Source organism: Engystomops pustulosus, chromosome 3 (genome assembly GCF_040894005.1).
Source record: "Engystomops pustulosus chromosome 3, aEngPut4.maternal, whole genome shotgun sequence".
Classification (NCBI taxonomy): Eukaryota; Metazoa; Chordata; class Amphibia; order Anura; family Leptodactylidae; genus Engystomops; species Engystomops pustulosus.
The window spans coordinates 109,103,516-109,131,222 of NC_092413.1; the positions used below are offsets into that span (position 1 = coordinate 109,103,516).

At 39.8% G+C, this 27,707-nt stretch overlaps 1 protein-coding gene across 4 annotated transcripts in view; it reads left to right on the top strand.

Annotated features, from left to right (window-relative positions):
- REV3L (REV3 like, DNA directed polymerase zeta catalytic subunit) overlaps nt 1-27,707 on the top strand; it is a 109,798-nt gene that overhangs the window by 43,420 nt on the left and 38,671 nt on the right. For 2 of the 4 annotated variants that reach the window (XM_072141773.1, XM_072141771.1), the window contains exons 4-14: nt 1,960-2,120; nt 3,829-3,925; nt 8,862-8,956; nt 9,499-9,603; nt 11,378-11,462; nt 12,334-12,470; nt 12,590-12,718; nt 16,495-16,732; nt 18,797-18,933; nt 19,205-23,342; nt 25,787-26,688. In XM_072141773.1, coding sequence (XP_071997874.1) covers nt 1,960-2,120; nt 3,829-3,925; nt 8,862-8,956; nt 9,499-9,603; nt 11,378-11,462; nt 12,334-12,470; nt 12,590-12,718; nt 16,495-16,732; nt 18,797-18,933; nt 19,205-23,342; nt 25,787-26,688 — 6,224 coding nt within the window. Of the gene's footprint in view, nt 1-1,959; nt 2,121-3,828; nt 3,926-8,861; nt 8,957-9,498; nt 9,604-11,377; nt 11,463-12,333; nt 12,471-12,589; nt 12,719-16,494; nt 16,733-17,698; nt 17,844-18,796; nt 18,934-19,204; nt 23,343-25,786; nt 26,689-27,707 lie in introns of those variants that run through there. The other 2 variants (XM_072141772.1, XM_072141774.1) reach the window with 2 other exon arrangements.

Sequence of the window (27,707 nt, forward strand, 5' to 3'; positions counted from 1 at the left end):
ATCTATACCTGGAGGGGATAGGGAGAATTGCAATTGCTACACCTTCATTATATTTCTTTGTGATAGTGACAATAACCCTAACCAAAAATAGCAAACCTTATAGTTGGAACACAGTCAGGGTGCATAGGAATCCCCCCCCCCCAAAAAACATCCAACACTCTATACAGGGGAAAAATTGGATAATCATGCGCACCAAAATTAAATAGTGAGTATTTCAAAAAATGATTTCAAACAAAAACATTTAAAATGCATATATACAGACAGTCCCTGACTTACAGACAACCCCTAGTTACAGATGGCCCTTTTTGACCACTGGTGAATCTCTCTGGAGGTTTTACTTTAGTCCCAGGCTTGTGGTATTGCATATAGCAATGGAGGCACCGTTGGGTAGAAATGGCGGTCGCAGCCGCTCTGTGGAGCACCTCATTCCACAGAGCGGCTGCGGCCGTCATTTCTACCTGACGGTGCCTCCATTGCTATATGCAATACAACAAGCCCTATTACTCTCTACAAACGGAGTCTGATGAAGGTCTATTGTTTGACCGAAATGTCACGTTTGAAGTTTGTATAATAATAAAAAAAAAACTGAATTTGCAACTTGAACAGTGTGACTGGAGTTCAAATTTTCCTATACAATACGGGATTAGGACCCTCTCCAGAGTACCTGGATATTCTCACTTATCTAGTGTGCAGCAGAAATCCACTTTCATACACCATGGGAGCTTCACTAAATTTAACTGTATAATTTGCTCATGCTCAATTTAGTGCATAGAATTTTTGTACTTGTTGTGTTGTTAATTTGTAGTCTATTGTGCATAGCTGCGTACGGTTTTCTAGGTTGGTATGTGAGTCGTATCATAGACCTCTACCTAGTTCTTGTGTCTTACATATATATGTATTTTAAATGTCTGTTGCTTGTGGACCTATATTTAATACAATAACTCTAATCCATACATCTGACTTCATGATGGTTTTTTTTTTTTTTTTGCAGTAAACAAAATCATTGAACCTCTGTTACATTAATGAAACTGTATGAAATGGTTTATAAATGTGAACATTTTCCATTTAAAATGTTTTTTTTTTTAATTTGGGATTTAACTTGCCTCACAAGTTTGACTCTGCACCTTTTTCAATGCTTCTCTGTCATTTGCTACTTCTCTATTTCCCTTTTCCTCTCGACAAACTGAAAGGGGCTATTAATTTCTCTAGCACTCAAATATGCATATGTACAGTACTTGAGCAGTGCTTATGTAGCTTCTCTTTTTTAAAGTTGAAATATAGATACTTATAAGCCAGTGGCACAGGTAACACAGAATGGGAAACTGTACTAAGTGAGGGTCATGCAAGTTAATAAAACTGACTATGATCAATGGCAATTGTAGAAATTAAAGTTATTGCAATATAAATTGTGCCATCCAATATAAAACTTCAAATCTATAGCAGGTGTTGCAACCAATTAGATGTACAGTACCATAACCTGTTATCCTGTAGACGGCGGAGAATCGGCTGGTGGTAATTCCACACCCAAGCCTACACCAAATACACTGACCAAGATTCAAATCGTATCCGCTGCAAGCGATGAAAATCTGTAGAGAATAATGACCTTCAAATTAATGAAAGTTAAAATTGGTCAACATGAATGACGATGGGATAATCCACTTGCAGATCTGCGGGCACATCATTGGCAATGTTACAATTATCAGCTTTGGCTTTCCACTGGATTTTCTCATAAATACATGTTGGGTTTGCAGTAAGGAAATTCTACTTTGGAATTATATTACCGTGCTCTCCATCAGCACAATTTTACATTTTTGTCTTAAAAACACAATTTTTCCAAATGTGTTTTTGTATAGATTTTAATAATGTATTTAATGTGCAACACTGAACCTTTGAAATCTACTAGGATTCACCTTGGAAAATAGTTTTCAATGTTTTTTTTTTTGCTTTTTATTTTACCAGAGTGGGTGAACTGCTGCAAGGTGGAGCTGTGATGAATAAGTGCTATCAAGCCCATGAGGCCCATGTCCCCTATCTCCTACAGCTCTTCATTGACTACAACTTGTATGGCATGAACCTGATCAATCTTGCTGCTGTAAAATTCCGAAGAGCACGGAGGAAAGGTAAGTCATCACGAACTCTGAATGCAACCATACTTAAAGAGAACATATCACCAAACCCCAAATCGTACCTTATTTCGTATATTAATAGTGACCAGTTGATGTTCTACTTAAACTGGGGAGATCAGTCATGCAGTCAAGCTACCTCTGCCTCCATTTCCTTATACTCCCCTTCAGTACCAACGTCATGCTCTCTTGGGCGCATAGTCTTGGGCATGCACGATGTGGCTGTGATTTTGGCTGACACCAGCTGGAGCCTCACAGGGATAGCATGATAATCTCAGTTGCACCATGCATGTGCAGGACTTTACATAAAACCATGGTACATGGTACCAGCTCCAAACTCTGTTAACAAAGAAAAATAAATGTTTTGTCTTTTAAAAGATGCAAAATCAATTTTCTCCTAATATATATTATTTGATTTTTTTATTTTTTTTTTAAAAGGTACAACCCTCTTCAGTGAAAATAAATATATAGCATCAGACCAGATTTATAGCCCTGTTTAGCAGCATCATAACTGTAACAATAAATGATAACCTGCAAATAAAATTAAAATAAAAGGACTAATACATTTTGGCATGTATGTAAAATGTTGTCCAAAAGTATAATAGACAGCAAAAAAAATTAAAGCTTATACAGCTAGATCAAATGAAAGATAATGTAATGACTGCTGAAATGCAATCGAGTAAGAACAAAGCAAAATGTGTTGACTTGTAGAGGCAAAAAAGCTCTAGTCTTTCAGGGTTTAAGTATACAACCTACAAAAGGACTACATCACAGATCTTGTGCACGCGCTCTGGGAAGTCGTGATCCTTTAATAAGAGGTCATGTAGCAGCTGCTGCCTGTCAGTTCATGCATCTGGAAGTGATTTAGCGCTGGTCCTGGTCATACAGTACTGAGTCATGCTAAGCTGCTTTCAATCCTTGTTTCCATGGAGCTATTTGTAGAACTTACAGTCGGCAAAGGATTGTCTGAAGGACAATGATCCAGAAACCTTTTTCCTCATAACGTGTACCCACCGCTTTGTCTGATATCACTACTACCTAGTCTCCTTCCCATTGACAATTTTTTAGTCTATGGAGTTGAATTTGATTTTCCTCCCAAATTTGGAAAATGGATTTCATTAATTGTTCAATAGAACATTTTAAATGTATTGTAATATGAATGTAATTAAAGCTCAATCAAATATCCATGGCTTGGTATTGTTATTATTGTAGCAGCTGCATTTCTAAATACATGCCTGAGCTGCTGCAGAACCTCACCCTCTATTTGGAGCAGTGGCAATGGTTAGGCCGGGTGAGCACAAGTGTATTCTTCACATTTCAATCCCACGGATTCCATTATGTTGAGCAGTGGGGGTGGCTTTACATGAATATGCTCGGACCATTGCGACTCTACAGACTAAAAAGATTTCACACATTGAGTCCTTGCGTCTGTGACAGTTTCTACCTTGGTGGCGCTGCAGTTTGGATGGCAGACAGGGAGTCCTTACATCATATTGCTGTATGATGTAAAGACTTCTGTACTGTGAAATTTATTGAGTTCTTGCGATCGGATCTGCATACGTGTCCATTTGCACAGTCTGCACACATTGATGTGTAGACAGCCTTAGGAAGTGTTTAATATATTATTATGTTCAAACCGCTGTCTTCATTGATATCTATATGCATTGGGAATAATGTTTAGCTTTCTCCTCTTTCCCATTTTTAGTAGATGGCTCTCAAGATTTGAAAGTGCTGAAAGGTACCCTCCCAGGAAGCTCCTTTAGTGCCACCTTTGTGCAATGGGAGGAAGAAGAAATCCCAAGGTTTGTAAACAAGAATATTTCACTTTCCTAGTTCTATAATTTCTCAATGTAATTGTGGGTTTTGTTAGTGCACATGTCTAGCGGATAATAATAACCCTGCTACTTCGTATTTTGGAATTTGTTTTCCCTTGACAGAAAACCGCTTAAAGTAACTGATGTAATATTCAGCTAGTGTCACTGAAGCGGTGAATAGACTTTAGTAAAACTCTAAAACGTATCCTTTCATCTATTTATTTCACTTCATCTGAATAGTGGTCAATGCTCTTTACCTTTTGAAATATCAATTCCTACGTTCGGCAGATATTTAGTTTGCTGACAAGTTTACAAGTGATATCCTATTAGTTTATGAAATCCAAGGTCCATCGTTTTGTGAGTGAAACATCACATATTATGTTTCATTGGTGCATAGCTGTTGGAAATGGTTCTGGGAGCACCAGGTCTACTTTACAAACATGTGACATAGGTACTGTGGCTAATACATTGGATGCAATTTGTAGCCTAGTCTTCAAGTAAATGGGTTTCTGCTGCAATACTAAGCCCAGCAGCTGTATAATGTGAGGGACTGCATCACTGACTCATCTCAGGTACGAGGGCGGGTCAATAAGTACCCATGTTAGGAATGAAGACACCATTTTTTCCCAAATTTTTTTTTCTTTTTCAACATAGTCCCCTTTTAGAAAGATACATTTCTCCCAACGTTCCTGCCATTTTTTTAACCCCTCCAAAAAATAGGATTTATCGAACTCTCCAAAATACGCCTCCATCTCAGCGATGACTTCCTCTAAAAAATGTTCCCGCAAGCCATTTCTTCATGTTGGGGAACAAGAAAAAGTTGCAGGGATCGGATAAATACGGGTGGTGCGGCAGCAATTCATAAGGCAATTCATGCAGTCTGGCGGCGACAACTCTGAATGAATGTTCTGGTGCGTTATCGTGTTGAAACAGCAAGTGATCCAATAACTCACTGTAGTATTGTCCAGTGATCCTTCTTCCTTTTTCTAAAAAATCCATGAGGATGACGCCGTTCGCATCCCAGAAAATCGTTGCCATGACCTTTCCGGCTGGTCTTCGCCTTCTTTGGAACAGATTCAGCGGGAGATATCCTTTGTTTTGATTGTTGCTTAGTTTCTGGTGTTTAATGATGAATCCAGGTTTCATCAACGGTGAGAACTCGACGCAAAAACTCCTTCGGATCTTGCTTAAGCTGCTCCAAACACTGCTCCGAAGTTAACAGCCGCATCCGCTTGTTGTCCAGCATGAGCATTTGCGGCTCCCATCGGGCCGACAATTTTTTCATTGCCAACTTATCATGTAAAATATTAATTGCCATTCCGGTCCACACACCTACGGCCTCTGCTACTTTGCGCACTTTTGTTTGTCGATCAGCGACTATCATGTCCTGGACTTTTTGAATGATTTCTTCGGTAACCACGTCTGCCGGGCGTCATGGTCTCTCTCTTCATCAAAAACGGATCTTCGCTTATGTTTAAATTAATTGAACCAATATCTAACTGTGGTCATAGATGGCGAAGTGTCTCCATAAACAGCATCCACCTTTGCTTTTATCTCCTCACATTTTTTCCCATCCTAAAACAAAAAGCAAATTACCGTACGATGCTGCTCTTTTTCCATCTTAGCGAAAATCACAAAACACGTCTTTCTCAAATGGCTGCCAAATCCAAACTAACCTATCAATCACTCTGCAATTTGCTTTGCCGTCATTTGATAGATGGCAGCACACGTTGATAACACCAACTTCCCACAGGAACGAACGACCTCTGTCGTCAAACACAGGTACTTATTGAACCACCCTCCTAAAAGGCAAGATTTCACATACAAGAGGGAATTCTAAAAAGGACATAACATACCCTTCCTCAGGGCTCTGATAGTTTAATGGGATAAAATGGTGACAATATCCCTTTAAAATTTCCTGTGCTTATTGAAATGAATCAGTTTGGGAAAAGTAGCTTGCCAGGATTTGGTGCTATATAATAGAAGTCAGGGCATCTATGCTTTAATCTCATGAAATAAAAAACAAATTGCCGTTAAGCTTTGAATGTCCAAAACTTTCTCTCAAAAAAAACAAACAAATGTGGTTAGAATAATTAATCAATGATTAATTGACCTAGGCTTTAGTTCCGGTTGTCACCACTAAAATACATGCTTATATCATGAAAATGCAGTATAATCAGAGTAGTATATATAATTGTATGACTAACAATTCGGTACTCATCATTTATTCATTTATATTTTTGTTCTATGCTGATAAGTCACCTGGCAGTCATATACACTCACCGGCCACTTTATTAGGTACAGCATGCTAGTAACGGGTTGGACCCCCTTTTGCCTTCAGAACTGCCTCAATTCTTCGTGGCATAGATTCAACAAGGTGCTGGAAGCATTCCTCAGAGATTTTGGTCCATATTGACATGATGGCATCACACAGTTGCCGCAGATTTGTCGGCTGCACATCCATGAAGCAAATCTCCCGTTCCACCACATCCCAAAGATGCTCTATTGGATTGAGATCTGGTGACTGTGGAGGCCATTTGAGTACAGTGAACTCATTGTCATGTTCAAGAAACCAGTGAGATGATTCCAGCTTTATGACATGGCGCATTATCCTGCTGAAAGTAGCCATCAGATGTTGGGTACATTGTGGTCATAAAGGGATGGATATGGTGAGCAACAATACTCAGGTAGGCTGTGGAAACGATGCTCAGTTGGTACCAAGGGGCCCAAATGGTGCCAAGAAAATATTCCCCACACCATGACACCAGCACCACCAGCCTGAACCGTTGATACAAGGCAGGATGGATCCATGCTTTCATGTTGTTGCCGCCAAATTCTGACCCTACCATCCGAATGTCGCAGCAGAAATTGAGACTCATCAGACCAGGCAACGTTTTTCCAATCTTCTACTGTCCAATTTCGATGAGCTTGTAGCCTCAGTTTCCTCTTCTTAGCTGAAAGGAGTGGCACCCGGCGTGGTCTTCTGCTGCTGTAGCCCATCTGCCTCAAAGTTCGACGTACTGTGCGTTCAGAGATGCTCTTCTGCCTACCTTGGTTGTAACGGGTGGCGATTTGAGTCACTGTTGCCTTTCAGCTCGAACCAGTCTGCCCATTCTCTTCTGACCTCTGGCATCAACAAGGCATTTCCGCCCACAGACTGCCGCTCACTGGATGTTTTTTCTTTTTCGGACCATTCTCTGTAAACCCTAGAGATGCTTGTGCGTGAAAGTCCCAGTAGATCAACAGTTTCTGAAATACTCAGACCAGCCCTTCTGGCACCAACAACCATGCCACGTTCAAAGGCACTCAAATCACCTTTCTTCCCCATACTGATGCTCGGTTTGAACTGCAGGAGATTGTCTTGACCATGTCTACATGCCTAAATGCACTGAGTTGCCGCCATGTGATTGGCTGATTAGAAATTAAGTGTTAACGAGCAGTTGGACAGGTGTACCTAATAAAGTGGCCGGTGAGTGTAGGTGTTTACCACAGTCTATATTCATACATGGAAGGTGCCTTTGTTTTAAGATTTCCAAAGTTCTGGATCATATGAATGTGTTCTGTGTTACAGTATGACTTTCTGCTGATTGTGTACTGTGATAATGACAATGCTGCTTGCCCTTACCTACTGCGTGAATCCTGAAAACCTTTGTGGAGTGAAGTTCTGTAAAGTGATTTAACGGTGGAGTTAACAGGACCACTTACAAAATGTCTTGGGAGTAGTCCAAATGCAAACCTGTTTGGTGACTGTCAATTCACAACAATTCTGCATGTTACATCAGAATTGTCTCATGTGGTTTTTTGCTACCGTATATACTCGTGTATAAGCCGAGTTTTTCATCACAAGAAAATAAAAAAATAAAATTAAATACTCACCCTCTGATGTCAGCGCGCCTTACCGATGTCCCCGATGTCAGCGCGTCCCGTCTTCTTTGTTCTCCGCGGCTCCTCTTCACTCTTCTTTCTTCTATCATCGACGTGGCCATGTTTTCTTCATGGCCGCGCATACTATGACGTCAGCAGCGGCCGCGTCATAGTATGTGCCTGCTAGAAGAAAACATGGGCGCGGGAAGAGTGAAGAGGAGCCGCGGAGAAGAAAGAAGACTGGACGCGCTGGCATCGGGGACATCGGTAAGTCGCGCTGACATCGGGGAGCCGCGCTGACATCGGAGGGTGAGTATTTAAGTTTATTTTTTTAAGGGCCATGGGGGCAGGCTGTATACTACTAGGGGCAGGCTGTATACTACTAGGGGCAGGCTGTATACTACTAGGGGCAGGCTGTATACTACTAGGGGCAGGCTGTATACTACTAGGGGCAGGCTGTATACTACTAGGGGCAGGCTGTATACTACTAGGGGCAGGCTGTATACTACTAGGGGCAGGCTGTATACTACTAGGGGCAGGCTGTATACTACTAGGGGCAGGCTGTATACTACTAGGGGCAGGCTGTATACTACTAGGGGCAGGCTGTATACTACTAGGGGCAGGCTGTATACTACTTGGGGCAGGCTGTATAATACTTGGGGCAGGCTGTATACTACTAGGGGCAGGCTGTATACTACTAGGGGCAGGCTGTATACTACTAGGGGCAGGCTGTATACTACAGGGGGGCTGCTGTATTCTTCTGGGGGCTGGCAGGCTGTATACTACTGGGGGCTGGAAGGCTGTATACTACTGGGGGGGTTTGACCAATGCATTTCCCACCCTCGGCTTATACTCGAGTCGGTAGTTTTTCCCAGTTTTTGGTGGTAAAATTAGGGGTCTCGGCTTATACTCGGGTCGGCTTATACTCGAGTATATACGATAAATGTTTTTTAATCAGAGAACCCTGTATTCTGCTGTTTTATCTATCAATTGTTACTGTATTGCTGATATTTTGATATTTTCCTTTGTTTTGCAAGTAACTATATTCTGTCTCTTAAAGCTCTTTGTTGTTGGAAGGAGTAGAACCACAAAGTACGTGCGAGTTAGAAGTGGATGCTGTAGCTGCGGATATTTTAAACCGGCAAGAAATTGAGGGTATGCATTTTTTCTTTGTCTGGTCTTGATCAGTTTTTACCCCTTTAAAGTTAGTAGAAGCTGAATTGCAGATACAAGGCTGGGCCATTACACAGTATACAGAACTCTTCTGACTCTTTACACTATGTTTAGAATAGGGCAATGAAATAAAGTTCCTGGAGAATTCCTTTAATTTGTACCCATTCACTGCTATGCTATGAAACTATTATATAGTCATCCAAGTAACTTCATTGAGAAATTAGATATCCATGCATCATATGCATGCATAAAATTGGCTAATGGTTGAAGGTTTCTCCTCCTCAGTAGAATTTGGACTTCCCACGTTTGAATATGTTGACTACATCTTAACTTGTGCACAGAAACATGTCAAAGGAGTACCAGAAAAATGTCACCCACTAACAATTCAATATAAGAAGTCAACAGTAAAAGGAAATGTTCTTTGTTTTATTGTGTAAATGAGCTAGCCTAGATTCTTACACCTATCAAATTAAAAAGAAAACATCTTCCAACACTGGTGAAAGATTTGAGTTTTGTTTCTACAGCTCAAATAGGAAAGAATCCTGGTCTGCAAGCAATATGGGAAGATGAGAAACAGCGTTGTAGAGAGAAGCATCAGTCTTCCCAAATTGCTCCACCCGATTCACAAGGTAAGCCAAGTGGTTAAAAGTGGTCTCTTCCAAATGGTACTATTCCCAAGGATTTAACTAGTATATACTAGTATAACAGCCCTTCTATAAAAAAAATATCTAATAGTAAAACCGTTCCAGTTAGAGCTCTGGGTTGTTACCTGCCATGTTTTGGCTGTATTACTCAGCAGAGACTTGGCAGTAGGACCTTCCTCAGATGCATTGATCAGATGAGACAAATGTATTGAAGTATATTGTAGATGTACTGCTTCTATATTAGTCTCAGACAGACTGTAATATAGAAATACTAATGACCTCAATGGGAGAGGCCATGGCAGTTAACCTGTTAGGTGCCAGCACCGACCTGCATGTTTCCGAAAATTGTCAGCTGTCTAGTGTTTTGACTCCCAGATTTTGCGGCCAATATTATTCAGCTGTGAATTGATTTCTGGAAAGTAAGTCTTCCAAAAGTACAACAGTTTAGTGTCTAATTTGTGTCCAGAAAGTCGCATGCTCTAAAGTGTTTAGCAGGGATAACACACAGTTTTTAGAGTGCACAAAACAAGCCCATGGTGGCATCATAGTGGGCATCATGTACCATCTGCTGTGCTTTAGAAGTTTCCCTTTCATCAACACAACCCCTTCACCCATTGGGAAATTGCTTAGGCGCTAATTGTCCACATGTGGGACATTTTGGTACTGTGGATAAATGTTGGGGTGCATTTTCTTTTTCCCATTTTTAAAGCCCCAGTGTTAACAAATTCTGTGAAAAGCTTGTATAATTCCTGTTACATGATAAACGGTTAACCTGCTTCCATATTACTGTAAAGAATCGTTTCAGGGTGCAGTTTAAAAAAAAAATGTTTTTCTAAGCCCTGATACAAATAAATTTGTCTTTAAATTAACAGATAACTCACATGTCTTCTTTGTTAAATGGGGTTTGGAAAAAAATGGGAAATTGTCCTCACTTTCTGGGGAGCCTGGAATATGTGTTTACCGTATTTTTCGGACTATAAGGCACACAAAAAATCCTTTAGATTTTCTTACAGTCCAGTGCGCCTTATATATGAACCATAATTAGAGACAACACATACTGTATAACGTTTAAGAGTGTTTAAGAGCTTTATGCCAGCAATATCCTGCACCAGCCCACACAGTACACCAGGCACAATACCCCACACTGACAGGGGCAGCAGTACCACCAGCGCCATAGTGCCGACCACGCAGCAATCCTCATCGACCGCCTGAGTAAGCAATTTTATACCTGCCAGCCCTGTAACAGGGGAAAGAGAGGGAGCCGCAAGGAACCCCACAGGACTAACACCCTGCCTGAGGAGGGAAAGAGAAGGGGCAGAGGGAGACGGCTTAACCCCTACAGCATCACCCTTGCAATATTAACTCCTTACAGCCCATACCGAGCTCTGTGCACTGGAGACACGATTGCCTGGAACTGCAGCTGCCTTGAGCCGTGCACAGGTCTGCCACCTGCTGGTCATTCATCCTTATAATCAGGTGCGCCTTATAATCCGGTGAGCCTTATATATGAACCTAGACAGTTTAGCAGGCATTTATTGATGGTGCGCCTTATAGTCTGAAAAATACGATAACCTCTTGAGGACATTGCTATTATAGCCAAAATGGATGGTGATGATAGACCTCCAGCAACCACCAATGATAAAAAACAGATACATACTGTATCCTGTAGATCAGCGTTAATGTCATTTTTCTAAGCTGGTGCCATGTTTGATTACCTTTTTTGGTGTTGCATATAATTTCCCGCACTTTTTATCTTAAGATCGTGGATTTATAGCTGTAACAGAAAGTGAAAAAATCTTTCAGAAAAGGCTAAAGGAAATTCTGAAGCAAAATGACTTTTCAGTGTAAGTACTAAACATATTTCTCTCTTTGAACACATGGACATTAAAAAAAACCCAGATAAAATGGTCTGAGCGATTTTCACATGAAGGTAAATATAAAATATTGCCACCATAGGCCTGTGATGGTTGGCCACTACCCTAATAAGACATATTGTACTTAACCAGGTATTTGTCTGTAGTTTGCAGTAGCGGTAGATCATGTGACACATCGGCAGTGTCCCTCCAATCGCTAATATGCGAGCTGTGACTTGCCAATCCAGACTACAGGCAAACTTTACCTGTGTGTGTTTGTGTATCTAGGCTATTTTGACTTATTTGTTAGGTGTTGTTGAGGGCAGTGGTCATGCACGTATGGCTAACGGGCAATAGTGGATCATAGTATAGGCGGTTTGGGTGGTAGCCCCGGGCCCATGGCACCCCAACCACCGATCAAATTTTTATACTGGGAAGGACCTTCACCCAACAAATCCGCATAAATCTGTTTCTGCTCTCAAAACAGATATCCACAACCATTTCGGGGCCTTTGAAGCTGAAACTGCAAGCTTTATTATAGTACCATAAGTAGAAAGTGGATTCCAGACTTGTAAAAGCAATAATATTCAAACAGCCCAGGGCCCATGGCAGTATCAATCTGCCCCTGCTAACAGACTCCAGACTGCCCAGACAGACCACCGCTAGGGAAAATCTGTAGATTCGCCAACAACCACAAGCATCTGCAACAGTTTTTATGTCTAAATAGAGATGGCACCTTCATTCCACGTATCCTTGACCAGACCATTTCCAAGTGCTTAGTACAAGGACATTTATTTATCTTTTGTATTTTCTCTATTATAAATTTTTTAATGTTTATTTTCTTATGATTTCATACAAACAGGACTCTGTCACACTCGATGGACTCCAGCAGCATGTCAGAAGATTTTGCCCCGGAGCTAACATTGCATTCACAGTTGGACTTATCCATTCCTTCCACACCCTCTAACTTAGTAGAGGTGCACAGAGATCTGCAGGAAAGTAAGACCTTCTACTACTTAATATTTTTGATGATTTCAAACGAAAGCACATCATTTTTAATACTCCTCCTATTAAAAACTTCACACGTAAAATTGATATAACATGCTTTCCTTCATCAGAAATGGAGCCATGCACAGATAAAGATTGTACAGATGCTGTGATTGATGAAGAAGCCATTTTAAACATCATGGAAACAAGTCAATGCTTCCAACCTATGCCTCAAAGGTTGAGTCAATCTCCTATCTTCTGTAAGTATTCATGTGTTGTCCATCCTTGTAGGTGCACTATTACAGTGCTTTGTCTTTGAGGGTATATGGATAGGTCTTATGGACTAAGCTTCTGCTACATTATGCTATTTTAACAAGGAAAAACGTGTTGCTACATCCTGAATGCAAGTGTTTAGGTGTAAATGCAAATATTCGTTACATGAATGTTGTCTCACTCTAAACCATTTTGGTTACTATGGGGGTCCGAGTGGTGGCAACAGCTCATTGATCAGGTTCTATCACCTTTGATATTTGCTCATAAAGGAGTTTGCCCACGAAAGAAAATTCTCAATTTTCAACCCCCTAGTGATGTTTACACAATAAAGATCATTTTAACCCCCTACTTTACATTTTTATTTACCGTTTTATTGGTCAGTGTAAGATTTCAAAGTGTGGGCTCTCTAAGCAGACAAATTATGATCCCTGTAGTTCTGTGTGGTAACAATGTGGTTAGATTATCACAGTACAAGGGTTATATACACTTTGATTTACCTTCTGAACATTTCACTAGTATCTGACACTTAGAAAGAGAAATGAGACAGATCAGAGGTGAAAGATGTAGAGATCCATGAGATGCATATTACACATGACTTTCACCCCTCTGCTATCACAGCCATTACATACTGTCAGCTGTACTATATACCTCCCCCATCTGCCCTGCATAAAGAACTTATCTTCCTGTAGCTTGTAGCTCTCCTCATGATGTGTACATGCTAGCAGGAAGTCAGTGTCTGACCTCCTCCTGGAATGTGGGGGAGGGGCAATTACAGGGAGCAGAGGAAGATAAAAGCTCATAAAGCGTCAGGCAGAATGGCTGTCAACCCTAAAGTCAGAAGATCTAGCGTCGGAAACTAGGGGCAATTGAAATTGTGAAATTGTATACACCAAGACTGATAGAGACAGGTTGGAATTAACTGAATAATAATTATTGAATTAGAGAATGTGTTATTTTGTTATGCTGAGTACATTTAAGAATCTTGTCTTTGTGGGAATGCCCCTTTAAGTGACATTTTTTGGCACCTTAAAAACGGCTTTTTAGGGGTACGATTGCAAGTAAGGGACTGATGTAATGTTTTCCATGTTTCGCAAATTTTGATGGATTGTAAGTGCCTAAGAAGTTGGTGTATGAGTTAGAGTATAAATGCCACCTATATTGTTCTGGTACCAGGGTCATCTGCTTTCTTTCTTTTGAATATTAACCTATTTTCATCTGCTTCCCATTTTATCTATACTTGTGAGCAGAGGGTGTATTAGACTTTTCTTCAGGTAGAGTGAAAATACCCCTTATAGTGTTCTTGGAGTGTTTTAGCTGGGGAGAAATACAAAATATGCAGTGATGCATCTTAGGCTACATTCAGAAGAACGTATGGGGGACGTATATACGGCCCCGTAGAAAGATAGGCCATGTCATATCTTTCGACGGAATACAGCGCCAAGCGCAATATATTCCCATGGAGAGAGGCAGGGGTGAGCGGTGCTCACCTCCTCCTCCTCTCCCCGTGCGCCCCCATGTGCCAGCTGTGCTACGGTATCTCGGGCAACGGCTGTCTGAATGTAGCCCTACTGATATTGAGATCGATAGGGTACAGTACATCAGTATTCCCCACACAACATATGATATCAGTCCAATCTGTGATAACAAGACTCTAGATGACCAAATAATTTTCCTTCTCATTGGGTGGGTGTGCGGCTAAGTTCCGCTTTATATCCCTCGTGTCCTCCCAGAGCACCTTCTATAAACACTCAGTGCACACACCTTTGGTAACCATGGAGTACTCCAGTATATATTTATTGATCACATAGCCATAGGTAATATAAGCCATAGAAGAGAAATAAGCCATAAGGATTGTCAGCAGAGTATGTAGCTGGACACTGTGTCAAATAATGGTCTTATCATTTATGGACCCCAGAAACGGCCTTATCAGTCCCCGCTATTTCAGCCCTTCACTCCCAGAGACTTGGCCAAATAGATGCATTTCCACTGAAACATTTGAGACCAGGAACAAGAAGAAGCCTCTCCCTGTAACCTTTCAATGACTTTTCAAGGCTCAAGTCAAATGCTGCATGTGAACGCAGAGTCACACGCTGTGTACCATTCACACAGTACAAGGAATGTTACTAGATGTTTCAGATCTGCACCAGTATAATTGCTCTGCAATCCTTGCGCAGCCTCTGCATGTGCAGGGGCAAGTCTCGCACATATTAATACGCATTAGCCATTTTTCAAAGTAAAATTGTATGTAATGTTTGGATAGGCATTATTGCAAACTCTGCTTGCCTCTGAAAAAAAAGTAAAAGGTGGGGTTTATGTTTGGTTTGTATGGATTTGTATGAAAATCAAATGGAATGACTGTATCTCATTTGTAGGTAAGATTCAATCGCTACACATAAGGGTGCTGTTAACATTCCAGTATTGATGCCTTGGTTACATTTTAACACATGCTGTAATTTTTTATGTCATTTTTTTTAATGTAAAATATTGTTGCCAGTTGGGATTATATGGTAAGGATTTGCACTAAATGTACACAAGATTAATGAATCCGTTTGGGAATGCAGTATCCTAAAATCCCATAAATTGATTTCCAGTGCTCTTTGAAGTTTGCTAGATATGCCGACCACCCAGGAGATTGCTATATTTGAGCTCAACCAAGCTAAATTGTATCAAACCCTTAGCAGTAGGACAGTCGAATGAAGAATTATTTATGTTTTAAAGAGCTTTATTTCCTTTTTTTTTTTCGCTTGCCGGGGTCTAAAAAGCCAGAGAGCGATAAGCTATGGAAGCTGCAGACACCAGATCAAGGAGCTACAGTTACATGATTGATTATTACTGATTTCACAGCATCCGTTCTGTCTGCCATTGAGTAAGCAGTGCAACATTAGTGTCTTCAATAAAAGCCTCTCTTAATGACATTTTCCTCAAAATGTTTCAAAACAAGATTTTACAAACATCCACCATATAATTCATTAATGTTTCTTAAAGGCGCTGACCCTGATGGGTCTCTTATCTCATGCTGTGAAATGTCCGTCTGCAGTGCCTAGCCATTAGTATTCAGCTTACACATGTCAACATTATGCCTTCTGCAAGTCTCTCTGTTCTAAATTTGCATTCAAAGAAGCCTGCGTGGGTCCTGCAGGTAGATTTTTACTCATGCATGCAGCCAGTTGACTATCACAGAAAGTGTTAGATGGTTAAGGAAACAAGTAGTTAGTTCTAATAATTTAAATCAATTAGAATGTACTTGAATGATCAAAAGTTGACACCTATATCATACAGAACGTCATCAATTTTGTATCAAGCCTGAACTTTAAATAATGACTCACTTCGACAAACTTTAATGTGTATTCCCATGAAGACAAGTTTCTTATATGTACTCAGGATAACAAAATAACACATTCTCTAATTCACTGTTATTAACAAAAATACACCAGTTCACAGATACAAGTCCAACCTGTCTCTATCAGTCCTGGTCTTTGGTGGTAAAATGAGGTGCGTTCGGTTATATTAGAGAATGTACGGAAATACCCTATAAAATACAAGCTATGCAGTTTGCAAGTGCATGTCATACGTTTCAGTTCAGATTTACAGAAATGTCATAATATACCACGTGACTCCACATAATAACAATAAGCCCTTACTGGGTTTTTTTTTTCTTAATATGCCAATATTTTTTAATGTTTATTACTATTTTGTACAGTAGTTGTGCTGTTTGCTTTGTATACTTGAAGATCAATGAAAAGTTTTCTTTTCATCTTCACAGTGGACAGCAGTCAAGATCAAGCCATGATAAAATTGCTAGCTGGTCTAGAAGATGATGGGTATCAAGGAGATCTTTCCAGGCGGATATCACAGCATAGTTTGTCTGCAAGGTGTAATGCCATGCAGAATAGTGATGATGAGGAGAATGAACCACAGGTGGAGAAAGAGGAGATGGAACTTAGCATATTAATGTCCCAGAGATGGGACTGCAACCTGGAAGAGCATGATGGTAAAAGAAAGTATGTATTCAAGAGAAATCCTCTGTTCTTCCTTGGCCTCGGCCTGAATGTATCTGTAAATTAAACCACATTCTGAAAAGCTATCATACAGTAAAAACTATTTAATATTTTCAAAATGTTACCCTGTCTCAAAGGAAATCTATCACTATCACAAAATGCTCTCCCCCACCAAACTAAGATTACATTCTTTCAGATCTATCTCTTTAACAATCTTACCATACCTATTTTATTGATATATCACAATGTGTAAAAAAAAGTTTTAAAATTATAAATATATATGCAAATAAATCTGAAAAGCTTTGGGTAGCTTCAACATGCTTCAGGGCATAATTAACGCCCCCTCTGCAATTCATTCATCCTGTCTGGTATTGGCGACATCAATGCTCTTCTCCTCAACTCCCACGCCTGTGCAGCACAACTTTCACTCCCGTGTCTTCAGAGTTGCATTGCCTTTGTCAAAGGTGGGTTGTGCAGGAGTGACGTCGGCAAGAGCAGGCAGTGTGAGGAACCAATGTGCTGAAGTGTGGCGAAGGGCAATGATTATTCCCTGGAGCTGAAGCCTGGAGGGGCTCTGTTAATAGACCCCCAAAGCACTTCATATTGATATACATGTTTTAAAATTAGTTTTTTCAGTGGCGTGCTGAACAGGGAAATTGATAAAGTAGGCATTGTTTGATTTCTTGCAGGACATCTCTTTACTTATCCAAGTAATCTTTGTTTTGGGTGTTGATTTTGAGTGATAGATTTCCATTAAGCTGCCCCTTAAATAGGATTCTTCGGTGGGATTTTTTTTTTCCTTGGTCCAACAATTTTTTTTTCTTTCCAATTTTGCCTAAAAGAATTAAAGCATAGTGGGGAAAAAAGTAGAATTTTTTTTTTTTTTGTACCGATGACAGAAACTATCTATTACAGCATGTCCAGAGGAAATTAGTATACAGAGCTCTTCTTGAAGTACTGTAAGAAGCACATCACCACAGAGGTAGGATGGAGAGAGAGGGCTCGAGGATAGCAGAGAGTACTCTGCTGTGTCAACGTCATTCTTGCTATAGAGCGAAGGAGACAACGACATGTATCAAAAAGACACTACGGGCATGCCTGTGATTAGTTAGAGGTAAATACTGTCTTGAGAACATTTTTAGATATTTTTGGACAACAACTTAGTTAAATGGATAACCCTTTCCTTTTTATTTCTCTAAATGTCATCTGTAGATGGGGAAATATACCCACAGAATGCAACTACTGTACCTCGAAAAGCTGTCTCTTATTATTATAGAGCTATGTAATATTGTGGATTTTGTATTTATATTTTGTGGTATACAGGCAGTCCCCAGGTTACGTACAAGATAGGTTCTGTAGGTTTGTTCTTAAGTTGAGTTTGTAAGTCGGAACTGTATATTTTATCATTGTAATCCCAGCCAGAATTTTTTTGGTCTCTGTGACAATTGGATTTTAAAATGTTGGATTGTCATAAAACCAGGATTAACAATAAAGCTTAATTGCAGACACCATTGATAACTGTTTCAGCTGCTCCTTGCAGGTTGGGGCTAAAGTACAGTAAATGACCAATATGCAGAGGTCCATTTGTAACTAGGGGTCGCCTGTAAGTCGGGTGTCCTTAAGTAGGGGACCTACATCTTTTTCTGAAGTCCATTTGCTGAAAAAAAGTAGTCAACTATGTAGTCAATGCGTTACCTTAAAAAACAACACACACAACATCTGCTTTATAAGGAGAGGGCTTAGCCCTTGAATACTCTCCAAACAAGTTAAGTAACCAAAAGTTGCTTAGAATTACAGACGGCCCCCGACTTAAGGGCACTCTACTTACAGATGACTTCTAGGTACAGACAGACCTCTATGCCCACTATGACCTCTGGGGATGCTCTTTGGATGCTCTACATTAGTCCTAAGCTGCATTGATTATCTTTAAGGTGTAATTAAGATATTACATACTTTCAGGTACAAGATACATTCTGACTAGTATATTTCTCATAATAGTTTAAATCTGTTGTAAATTATATCTGTAATGTTTGTGCCATTGAATTGAAAATAACTTTTTTGTTTCAGCCTTGGCAAGAACAGTAATGAGAGCACTTCAGAAGAGGAGGACTCCACGGACAATGAAATGGAATGGAGTAGTAATAAAATGTATCTGGCAGACCTTTCTATACCTCAGTTAGATGGCACAGCTGATGAAAACAGTGGTAAATAGAACATTTTTCTTTTTGTATTATGTTAATATCCATCTCAAAACATACAATATATAGTTTTTCACAGCAAAGGTTTAGCTGTATTGATAAAATATTGTTGAAAACCAAGCTTGCCACAGCACAAATTCAAAACCCAAAACCAGGTAGTAATCAGTAGTTGTAATTCCTACAATTCCTATAATTCCTACCTACAACAATTAAACTTTATTGGAAGCGTTTAATACATTTTTAAATGAAAGTTAAATGATATTCTTTTCCTTTTCAGATAATGCCATGAATAATGAAAGCACCCTTACCCACTCTTCGGTCATTGCAAAGAGCAAGTTGTCGATAAAAACCTCCATCTTTCACAAAGATGTTGCTTCACTGGAGCCACAATCTTCTGCCAAAACTGCTTTCCAGTGTCAGCACACAAGTGCCCTTTCATCTCCCCGTGTGTTAAATAAAGAGGGGTTTATAGAAGAACTCTCCCAGTCAGCTGTGGAAAAGGGAACTGAACTCACCGTCCACACTTTCACAAATGATAGCACTTACAGTATAAATTATCCAGTACCTTTTAACAATTCTGCTCATTCGGAGATCCTACAAAAAGAAGTAGGGATGAATGACATTGTCTCTATACCATCAAATGACAAGACTGTTTATGAGGACGGGATTTCCTCAGTAAATAGACATCTGCAGTGCAGAAAATTCACCAGCATTAGGAAAGAAAAGGATGCTGCTTCCTTTTTACATGTGAACAGACACTGCACCGAAGGTACATTAGATAGGACTCACCGAAATTTCACAGAACTGAGTAACAACAAAGCTAAAAGAACTGCCGACACAAGCGATAAATGTAATATTCCGCCAAACAGCTTTGCTAATGCAGCCTTAACTGAAAATTGTGACCGGACTGTTGATGTTGATAACGAAGGTAGCCTTATTAAAATGATGGGGCGATATGAAGAATTTCCAGAACATAAGGGGGAGGTGACCAGTGTTAACCAGCCGACTACCCATTACAAATTTTTTCCAAGTGTTGTTCTTTCAAACTGTCTGAATCGGCCACAAAAGGCCACAGCAATGGCTTGCAAAAATCAACAGCCTAAGAAACCGTCAAGGTTAAAGCTTGCTAAAAAGATAAAATGCTCTGTAAGTAAAGAGCAGGTAAATGTTTCTGCAGAAGTCACCCTTCAGGAAGATAAAATACATGATGCAAATAGTGGGACCAGCAAGCATTCAGAGAAACTAGATAATATAGACTCGTCAGATGCCCAGGATTCTGTCAATTTAAATGAAATGGAACCGGTAAAAGACAGCAGCTATGCCCCAGGAAATGCATGTAGCAAAAGTCCTCCAGATGTTGACAGGGTACCATCCTGTGACATTGCTGTCATGATAGAAGATGGGGCATTTCAAAGGAATACATGTGAAGTAAATAACTTTGAATGTCAATTTGAAGAAGGTAATGCAGATTCTGACCCTTCATCAGCACTTTATGGAAATAAGTATACTTTAAGGGCAAAAAGGAAAGTCAATTTTGAAGGTGAAGATGGGGAGGCAAATGTGGGAGCAGGCAATTCAAACGTTGATCTACCTCAGTCTGTTGAAGCCAATGAATATGCAGGTAATCCTCAAAAGTCGCGCAAACGTAGAAAGGTTTCTAACAAGTTACCCCCAGTAATTATAAAATATATAATTATTAACAGGTTTAAAGGCAGAAAAAATATGCAGGTAAAACTAGAAAAGTTAGATCCTAGTGAAGATCATGTGATCTTAACAGATGAGAATCTTAAGATTTATAATAAAATGGCACCTTTAAAAGATTTCTGGCCCAAAGTGCCAGACTCCCCTGCAACCAAATACCCACTATACCCTGCAGTACCAAAGAAGAACAATAAAAGAAAAACTAAACCGAAATCTGCTAAGAAAAAGCCTGGAAAGGTCCCAAAGATAGAGAGCGAGTTCCTTTATAGACCCCTACCTCCTCGGAGAAGAAGGACTGCTACATTTCTTACACCTCCAATGCCGTCATATAATATTGAAACAGAAGACTGTGACACAGATTACAAGGATGTTATGTCCAAATTAGGCTTTCTTACTGAAAGAAGTCCAAGCCCAATACATATGTCTCCTCCGCGTTGCTGGTCACCAACAGATCCACAAGCTGAGGAGCTGAAGAAAAGTCCTGTTGAAGAAACTCCTCTATTTAAAGCGTATTCCTTAACTGTAGGAAACGCAGAGGGTGAAGTGTGTACAAAAAAAAGACAACGAAAAGCCCAAGCAAACAAAACCAGAAAAAAGACTCCTGTAAATTCTCCTTTAGTAACCAAGCAAGGAAGCAAAATTAATCAAGTTGCAATAGTCAAAGATAGTAAAAGACAAAGGGGGAAACCCAGACAGAAAAAAAGTGAAAAGGCACCAAGAAAACATACAAAAATAAAAGACAGGAAAACAATAAATATTGATACTGTGGTATCAGAACCATCAGTCCAAGATCAGTCTGGTATCCAAGTAGATGAAACGACAAAACCAATATCCGATTCTCAGTTATCAGACTTTACTTTGTCTGGATTCTCTACAGGACATCTTCACTCTACACAGCCTCCATCTTCCAGCAACAATGAAGATTTCATGAATCCTTCTGGTAACTCTCAGAACACCACTCTTGGTCAGAATGAGGCTAATGTTTCATCATCTGTGTCATTAAGTCCAGGCACAGAGTCATTTAAGATAAATAGTGCAAAAGCACCTGTCCCAAATGTGTTCCAAACAAAGGAATCAAATGCAACTCAAAGTATCATCCCAGGTTCTATAAGTCGCCCTTCTCAGGTAATACAGAATGCACAATTTACCTTAAAATGTTCTCCTTTTACCCAAGAGGAGGATCCAACAGAGGTGCAGAAGAGGCTTTTGGCATCTGTTGTAAAATTACGAGACTCCCAAACTGTACCTGATACCATGTTATTTGAGAAGCTGCAATCTAAACTTTTGCCTTGCACAATGAACAGCCAGCAACTGTTAACAGGTAACCAAGAGCAGAGTAAGCAAAGTGATTTAAAGTCCTCTTCAGAGAGCCCGTTGCCTCGAAGTTCTTTAGTAACTTCTTTAAAAAGTCCTATCAAAATGGCAACTTGGCAACAAAAAGGAGAATTGTTTGACGGAACACAGTTCACTCCTCATAAGTTTAGCCAAAATTGTTTGCCTGAGATCTTTTCTTGCTCGAAAACCATTCAGAACACTATAAAAACCAGCACTACACAAGGAATTCTGGATGCACATTGTGGAATTGCTGTTCTGAAGGAATTGCTTCACAAAAAGCAAGAAAAAGAAAAGGCAACAGTTTCAGAAGAGCCCACTCCTAAGCTCAAAGGGAGTGCTTTGTCTCAGACTGAACCGAAGTGTACAAATAAAAAAACTCAATGTGCAGTATCCAACAAAAAGCCAAGGGCCCCTCGCAACACAAGGCCAAAAGTGGCAAAGAATATGAAGTCTGTTCCAGTTAAAAATCAAGCTGATCACCATATCAAAAGTCCGACGTCTGACGGAAGTCCTGCAATTTTTGTTGACCCTGATTTTGAAGGCTGTTATTCCTTAGAAGATAGTTTGTCTCCTGAGCATAACTATAATTTTGATATCAATGCTGTTGGGCAAACAGGCCTTTGTAGTTTATATACAGGAAGCCAGTTTATTGGTGCTGATCAAAATTTGCCCCAGAAATTTCTGAGCGATCCTTTCCCTTCTACCATTTTTGAAAATGATCGTATAAAGCAGGAGAACCAACAAACTGAACACACAACTGTCTGCAGTGCTTCAGACCACAAACTTTTGTTGAGACCGAGCTCCCTCAGCCCTGACATGTTTGCAAAATCTTGCATTAACAGTAAACGGAACCCACTTGTAAACCAATATAAAAATGGGTTACTTGCTCCAAGTTTTCACTATCCACCCTTGGGAACGCTTTCAGATTTGGAGAATAACAAATGTAAACTGGGTAGCCAAGAACTTTTTAGAAATGCCTCCTTCAATTCAGCACAGTCTGAATGGATACATACAGATACAAGTAACGAGACAAAGGACAAAGCCCACGGTTCTTGCAACCAGTCAATTTCCAGTTCATCTTTTAATGGACTTGCTTCCTCTCCAGAAGTTGACTTTATAGATGGTGACTTGGAACTCTACATATCTAGACATAATGGTGGGTTGACACCTACTCCTGATAGCTCTCCAAGATCCATGAGTTCTCCATCTCAGTCTAAGAATGGCAGTGCCACTCCTCGACCGGTACATATTTTGAAGCCTTTAATGTCCCCACCAAGCCGGGAAGAAATTATGGCAACTCTTATGGATCATGACCTAATGGAAACTTTTTATCAGGAACCATTCTTCAGCAATCCTTCTGATGCTCCTGAAAAACCAAGGTATGCTTTTTCTAAAATAAATGAATGAATTCTTTATGTGCCATGCATGTTTTAGAACATGTTTCTATACAGGATTCTGATGGTATTTGTATGTATTTTATGTCTTTTTTTTTACCTTTCAACTAAAACCAATAAAAGTGGTAAAATAATCAAAAGATCCCATAGATGAAAACCGGACTCAAAATGTAAAATCGACAAACTTCTACTTGCAGGGCTAGAAGAGTGAATTCATACAGGAAAACATAGGCTACACTACTCTAGAATATGGCTCTAATATTGGGGTTCGTTCGCATCTCTGTTTTTTTACCGTTATTGTGAGCCAAAACCAGAGTGGTTGAAAACAAAGAACCGATCATATTGTTCCATTATACCTTATCTATGTGTAGTCTCCACATCGGCTATTTGCTGACAATAGCTGGGATGTAAATGGTGATCCAGAGAGAATATCCTTTTGGCTGCAGCTTGGCCACTTTGTGTTGGTATATATTTTTTTGCTGTATAGAATATGCTTTGCTACACTCTACAGAGGTATCCAATTAAAAAAAAAACTTTCTTCAAATATATGAGCCTGAAAGACAGTAGTGCATTAAATCCATGGTAATCAAATTGTCGCAGTTCTGTTCTGCTCTTCTTTGGAGCCACTTCACATATCATAACAATTTTTTTTACTTAGTTTTTTTCATAATGTGAACGTTAACTTGATAGAGTAAGTTTGTTAATAATTGTGTATACCTTTACCAAAAAGTGTTATAAATATATCGATGTATCAGTCCATCACAATTTTCCAGATTTAGAGACGTAGGTAGAGGGTGCATGTGCTTTTGCATTCAGTCTTCAGCTGACCAGCTGGAGGGTGGCTCAGTTTAAATTGTCATCTCCTGAACCATGGCACCTAGAGGCACAATTGGATTTTAACCCCTTACCTACATGTGACGTAATAGTGCGTCACATGCCGGGTCCCGTTGCATGGAGAGGGCTCGCAGGCTGAGCCCTCTCCTTTGCCGGTAAGTCTTTGCTGCATATTGCAGCAAAGGCTTACCGGTAACACCCGCGATCGGTTTTCCCTGCTGATCGCCGCCGGCAAAGCTGCATCAAAGCGGCTTCAAAAAGATGGCGGCGCATGGGCGTGACGTCATCGGGGAGCGGTGATCCGTCGCCATGGTAGCCTCGGGTCTCACGAAGACCCGAAGCTACTTCGGGTTAACCCATTCATTACAATGTGCTATCTACACATAGCTACACATTGTAGCTACACATTGTAATGTATGAGTAGTCAAATCCACATGTACTGCCCTACTGTACCATTTTGAAGTGTAATTTGTTATGCAGAAAATAAGCCGTCAAACAGCTATGTACATGGAAAAATAAAAAAGTTACAGATTTTGGAATGTGGGGAGTGAAAAATGAAAACGCAAAAACGAAAAAGGGCTGCGGCGGGAAGGGGTTAATATTGCATCAGGATTGTGTTTCTAGGTGTAACAGAATTGGCCACTGTTATAGTTTTAGAACTGTTTTAAAAAATATATATATTACATTTCGGTTTCTAGTTTCGGTGTCACCTAGAAACATATTCCTGATGCTATATTAAAAGGAGATTCTCCTTTTTAGGACATTGCACAGTGTATTCTACAGTTCCTTAAAGGGGTATTCTCGTCTGGGCATTCACATCCACATTCATTAATCTGCCATATATAAACATTTCTTCAATTAGATGTCATTAATAAAAATGTTCCCGTGAGAAGATAATTTCTCGTAAATGTAGTGATATGGTCCCTTAGAAACAAGACTGTGTCCCTGGATACGACCACCTCTGCTGGAGGGATTGCTCACAGAAACAAAAAATTTTTGTATATGAAATGTCTGGGAGTTACAGTACTGTATATACTACAGCCGTCCTGTGGTAATGATTGCTGAATCCAGGTGGTCAGGCAGGACTCAACAGCGCATGTCCGGCCACCGCTGCCAAAATGTGAGGTGGTCGTATCCGAGGAAGCTATCTGGTTTCTAAGGGACAACATGACTCCATTTATGAGAAATTATCTTCACACAGGAAGATTTTTTTTTATAACATCCAATTGAAGAAATGTTTACATATGGCAAATTAATTCAATTAAATTTAAATGCCCAGATGGGAATACCCCTTTAATCTGACAGGACGGAGGGGGGCTGACTTCCACCTGTTATATCTCCAGAATGAGAAAAAAAACAATGTTAACATTTTCAATCGAAAATTAAGAAGTGTATATAAGAAACTCATTTTTTAGTGCAACTTTAACTGTGGATATTGGTTCTTAGGCGTCTGAAAACAAAAATCAGAATTGTGTTTCTGGGTTCCCTTGGTTCATGAGATATAATCGTTTGATTTGGGTGCTATCTTCAAAGGGTATGTGTTGATTTTAACTGCTTACTTTACCTATGATTTTTCTCCATTTGTTCCTTCGCAGAGAGGTAGGAGGCCGTATACTCACTGTTGAGACAAAACTACCAAATACTCTTCCAGAGTTTGAGGGAGATTTTTCACTGGAGGGCCTAAGGCTATGGAAGACTGCCTTTTCTGCAATGACGCAAAACCCTAGGCCCGTGTCACCCACTCGAATGAACAGATTGCTCATGGAGCAAGAGAAGCATAAATTGAATCCTGATGATGATAAAAAGCTGGTGATCATGCCCTGTAAAAGTGCTCCTGCTCCCGAGAGGGTCCAGCAGTGGCTTCAGGCTAAAGAACTCTATGAATCCTCCAAAACATCAAGTAATGTTCCTTTTATTGAAGAGACAAATGATAAGGCAAATATCAAGACTGATCCAGTACCCACTGGATTTAATAGTTTACCTCCTCAAGAGGTGCAGATATTATTGGCACAGCCAGCAAGTTCAGAGGATCACCCAGTTGATGGGAGAAAACTGAAAATCATCACAGCAAGCCCTCCACCTTCCCTTCCAGTTTCAGACTGTGGTTTACCAGATTCACCACATGTTGAAGTAGATATTGAATCAAGCGAAAGGAATATTGAAAATGAAATGTCTGATTCTATATCACCTGCATCCCCAATGTTGACACCTTGGCAAAACCTGGAATGTCTAGATCACAAACCTTCTCCTGAAGATTGCAAGAACTGGGTCGAGGAGAATATGATTTCATCCTCACATAATGAGAACATAGCAGATGACTTTAAAGAGACTGTGAAGAGTATGAAAATCGAAGTAAGAGCATCAACTCCATCCCCTCCTCCACTGAAGCAAAAAAGGCACAAATCCAAACATGTTTGCCTACATAGTACACCGGTCATAGAAAGAAGCATTGCATCCACATCTCCTGACTTGATCTCTCTAACTCCAGTGACATCTGGTAGGTATTTTTTTTTAATAATGCATTTAAAGGAGTTGGCCACGTGACTGTTCTCTGTAATGTGTAGGTGACAGGATATTAGGTTCTGCTTTCTTGCTATGTGAAGTGAAGCCTCCTGTCTTTTACCTCATCAGCCAACCCTTACCATAAAATGGCTGCAGATGGAGCCAACTAACTGTCCATGAACAATCGTCCTGCCAAGACCTTTATAATAGTGTTTCTTGAATATAATATTAATCCCTTCCTGCCGATGCCCCTTTTTTTGTGTTTCCATTTTTTGCCCTTCTTTAAAAATCCATAATTTTATCATAAAGTCAGTCTTGGCATGAAAGCAGCTGCTGGACTGTTTAAAAAAAAAAAAGTATGGGTGACTTGTGGGTATAGCCATTAATAACATAATTTATTTATGGTGATGGGTTCCCTTTAAGACAAAGAAAGCCCTATATACATTTTGTATCTTGATGATCCTACTGACCCCATGAATAAAGGGGTTTAAATTGGAGCATACAGTGAATGGTCTAAAAAGTTTGTAAAAAAAATGGCACATCTGCATTTTTTTCATTTGTCTGTTTTGACTTTTGGGTCTGAAATTGAAAAAAAAAAAGGCCTGACCCTTAAGGGAGTTTATAGTCAATAGAAGGCAGTATATTACACCTTATTTGCTTGTTTGCATTAGTTGTATTGGTGTATTTTGCATTTTTGTAGATCGTCGAGGGGCTGATAATATCAAAGCATAAACTCCATAGAAGTGTGTTCACTTAAGTGGATGATTTACTTAAAATCATCTCCCATTTTTTTAACCCACAAAATATGCCATGTTAAAATGCCATAAAATGGGAACAACCCGTTTTTTTCTATATTATATGCATTATAAATATTAATTGTTACTTATTTCTGGGGCATCTGTTAAGATCCTACAAAATGTAGAACACTACTGATGCAGCCAATTTCCATTGCCCTATTTTTCGGACAATAAGGTGCACCATCAATAAATGCTTGCTAAAACGTCTAGGTTCATA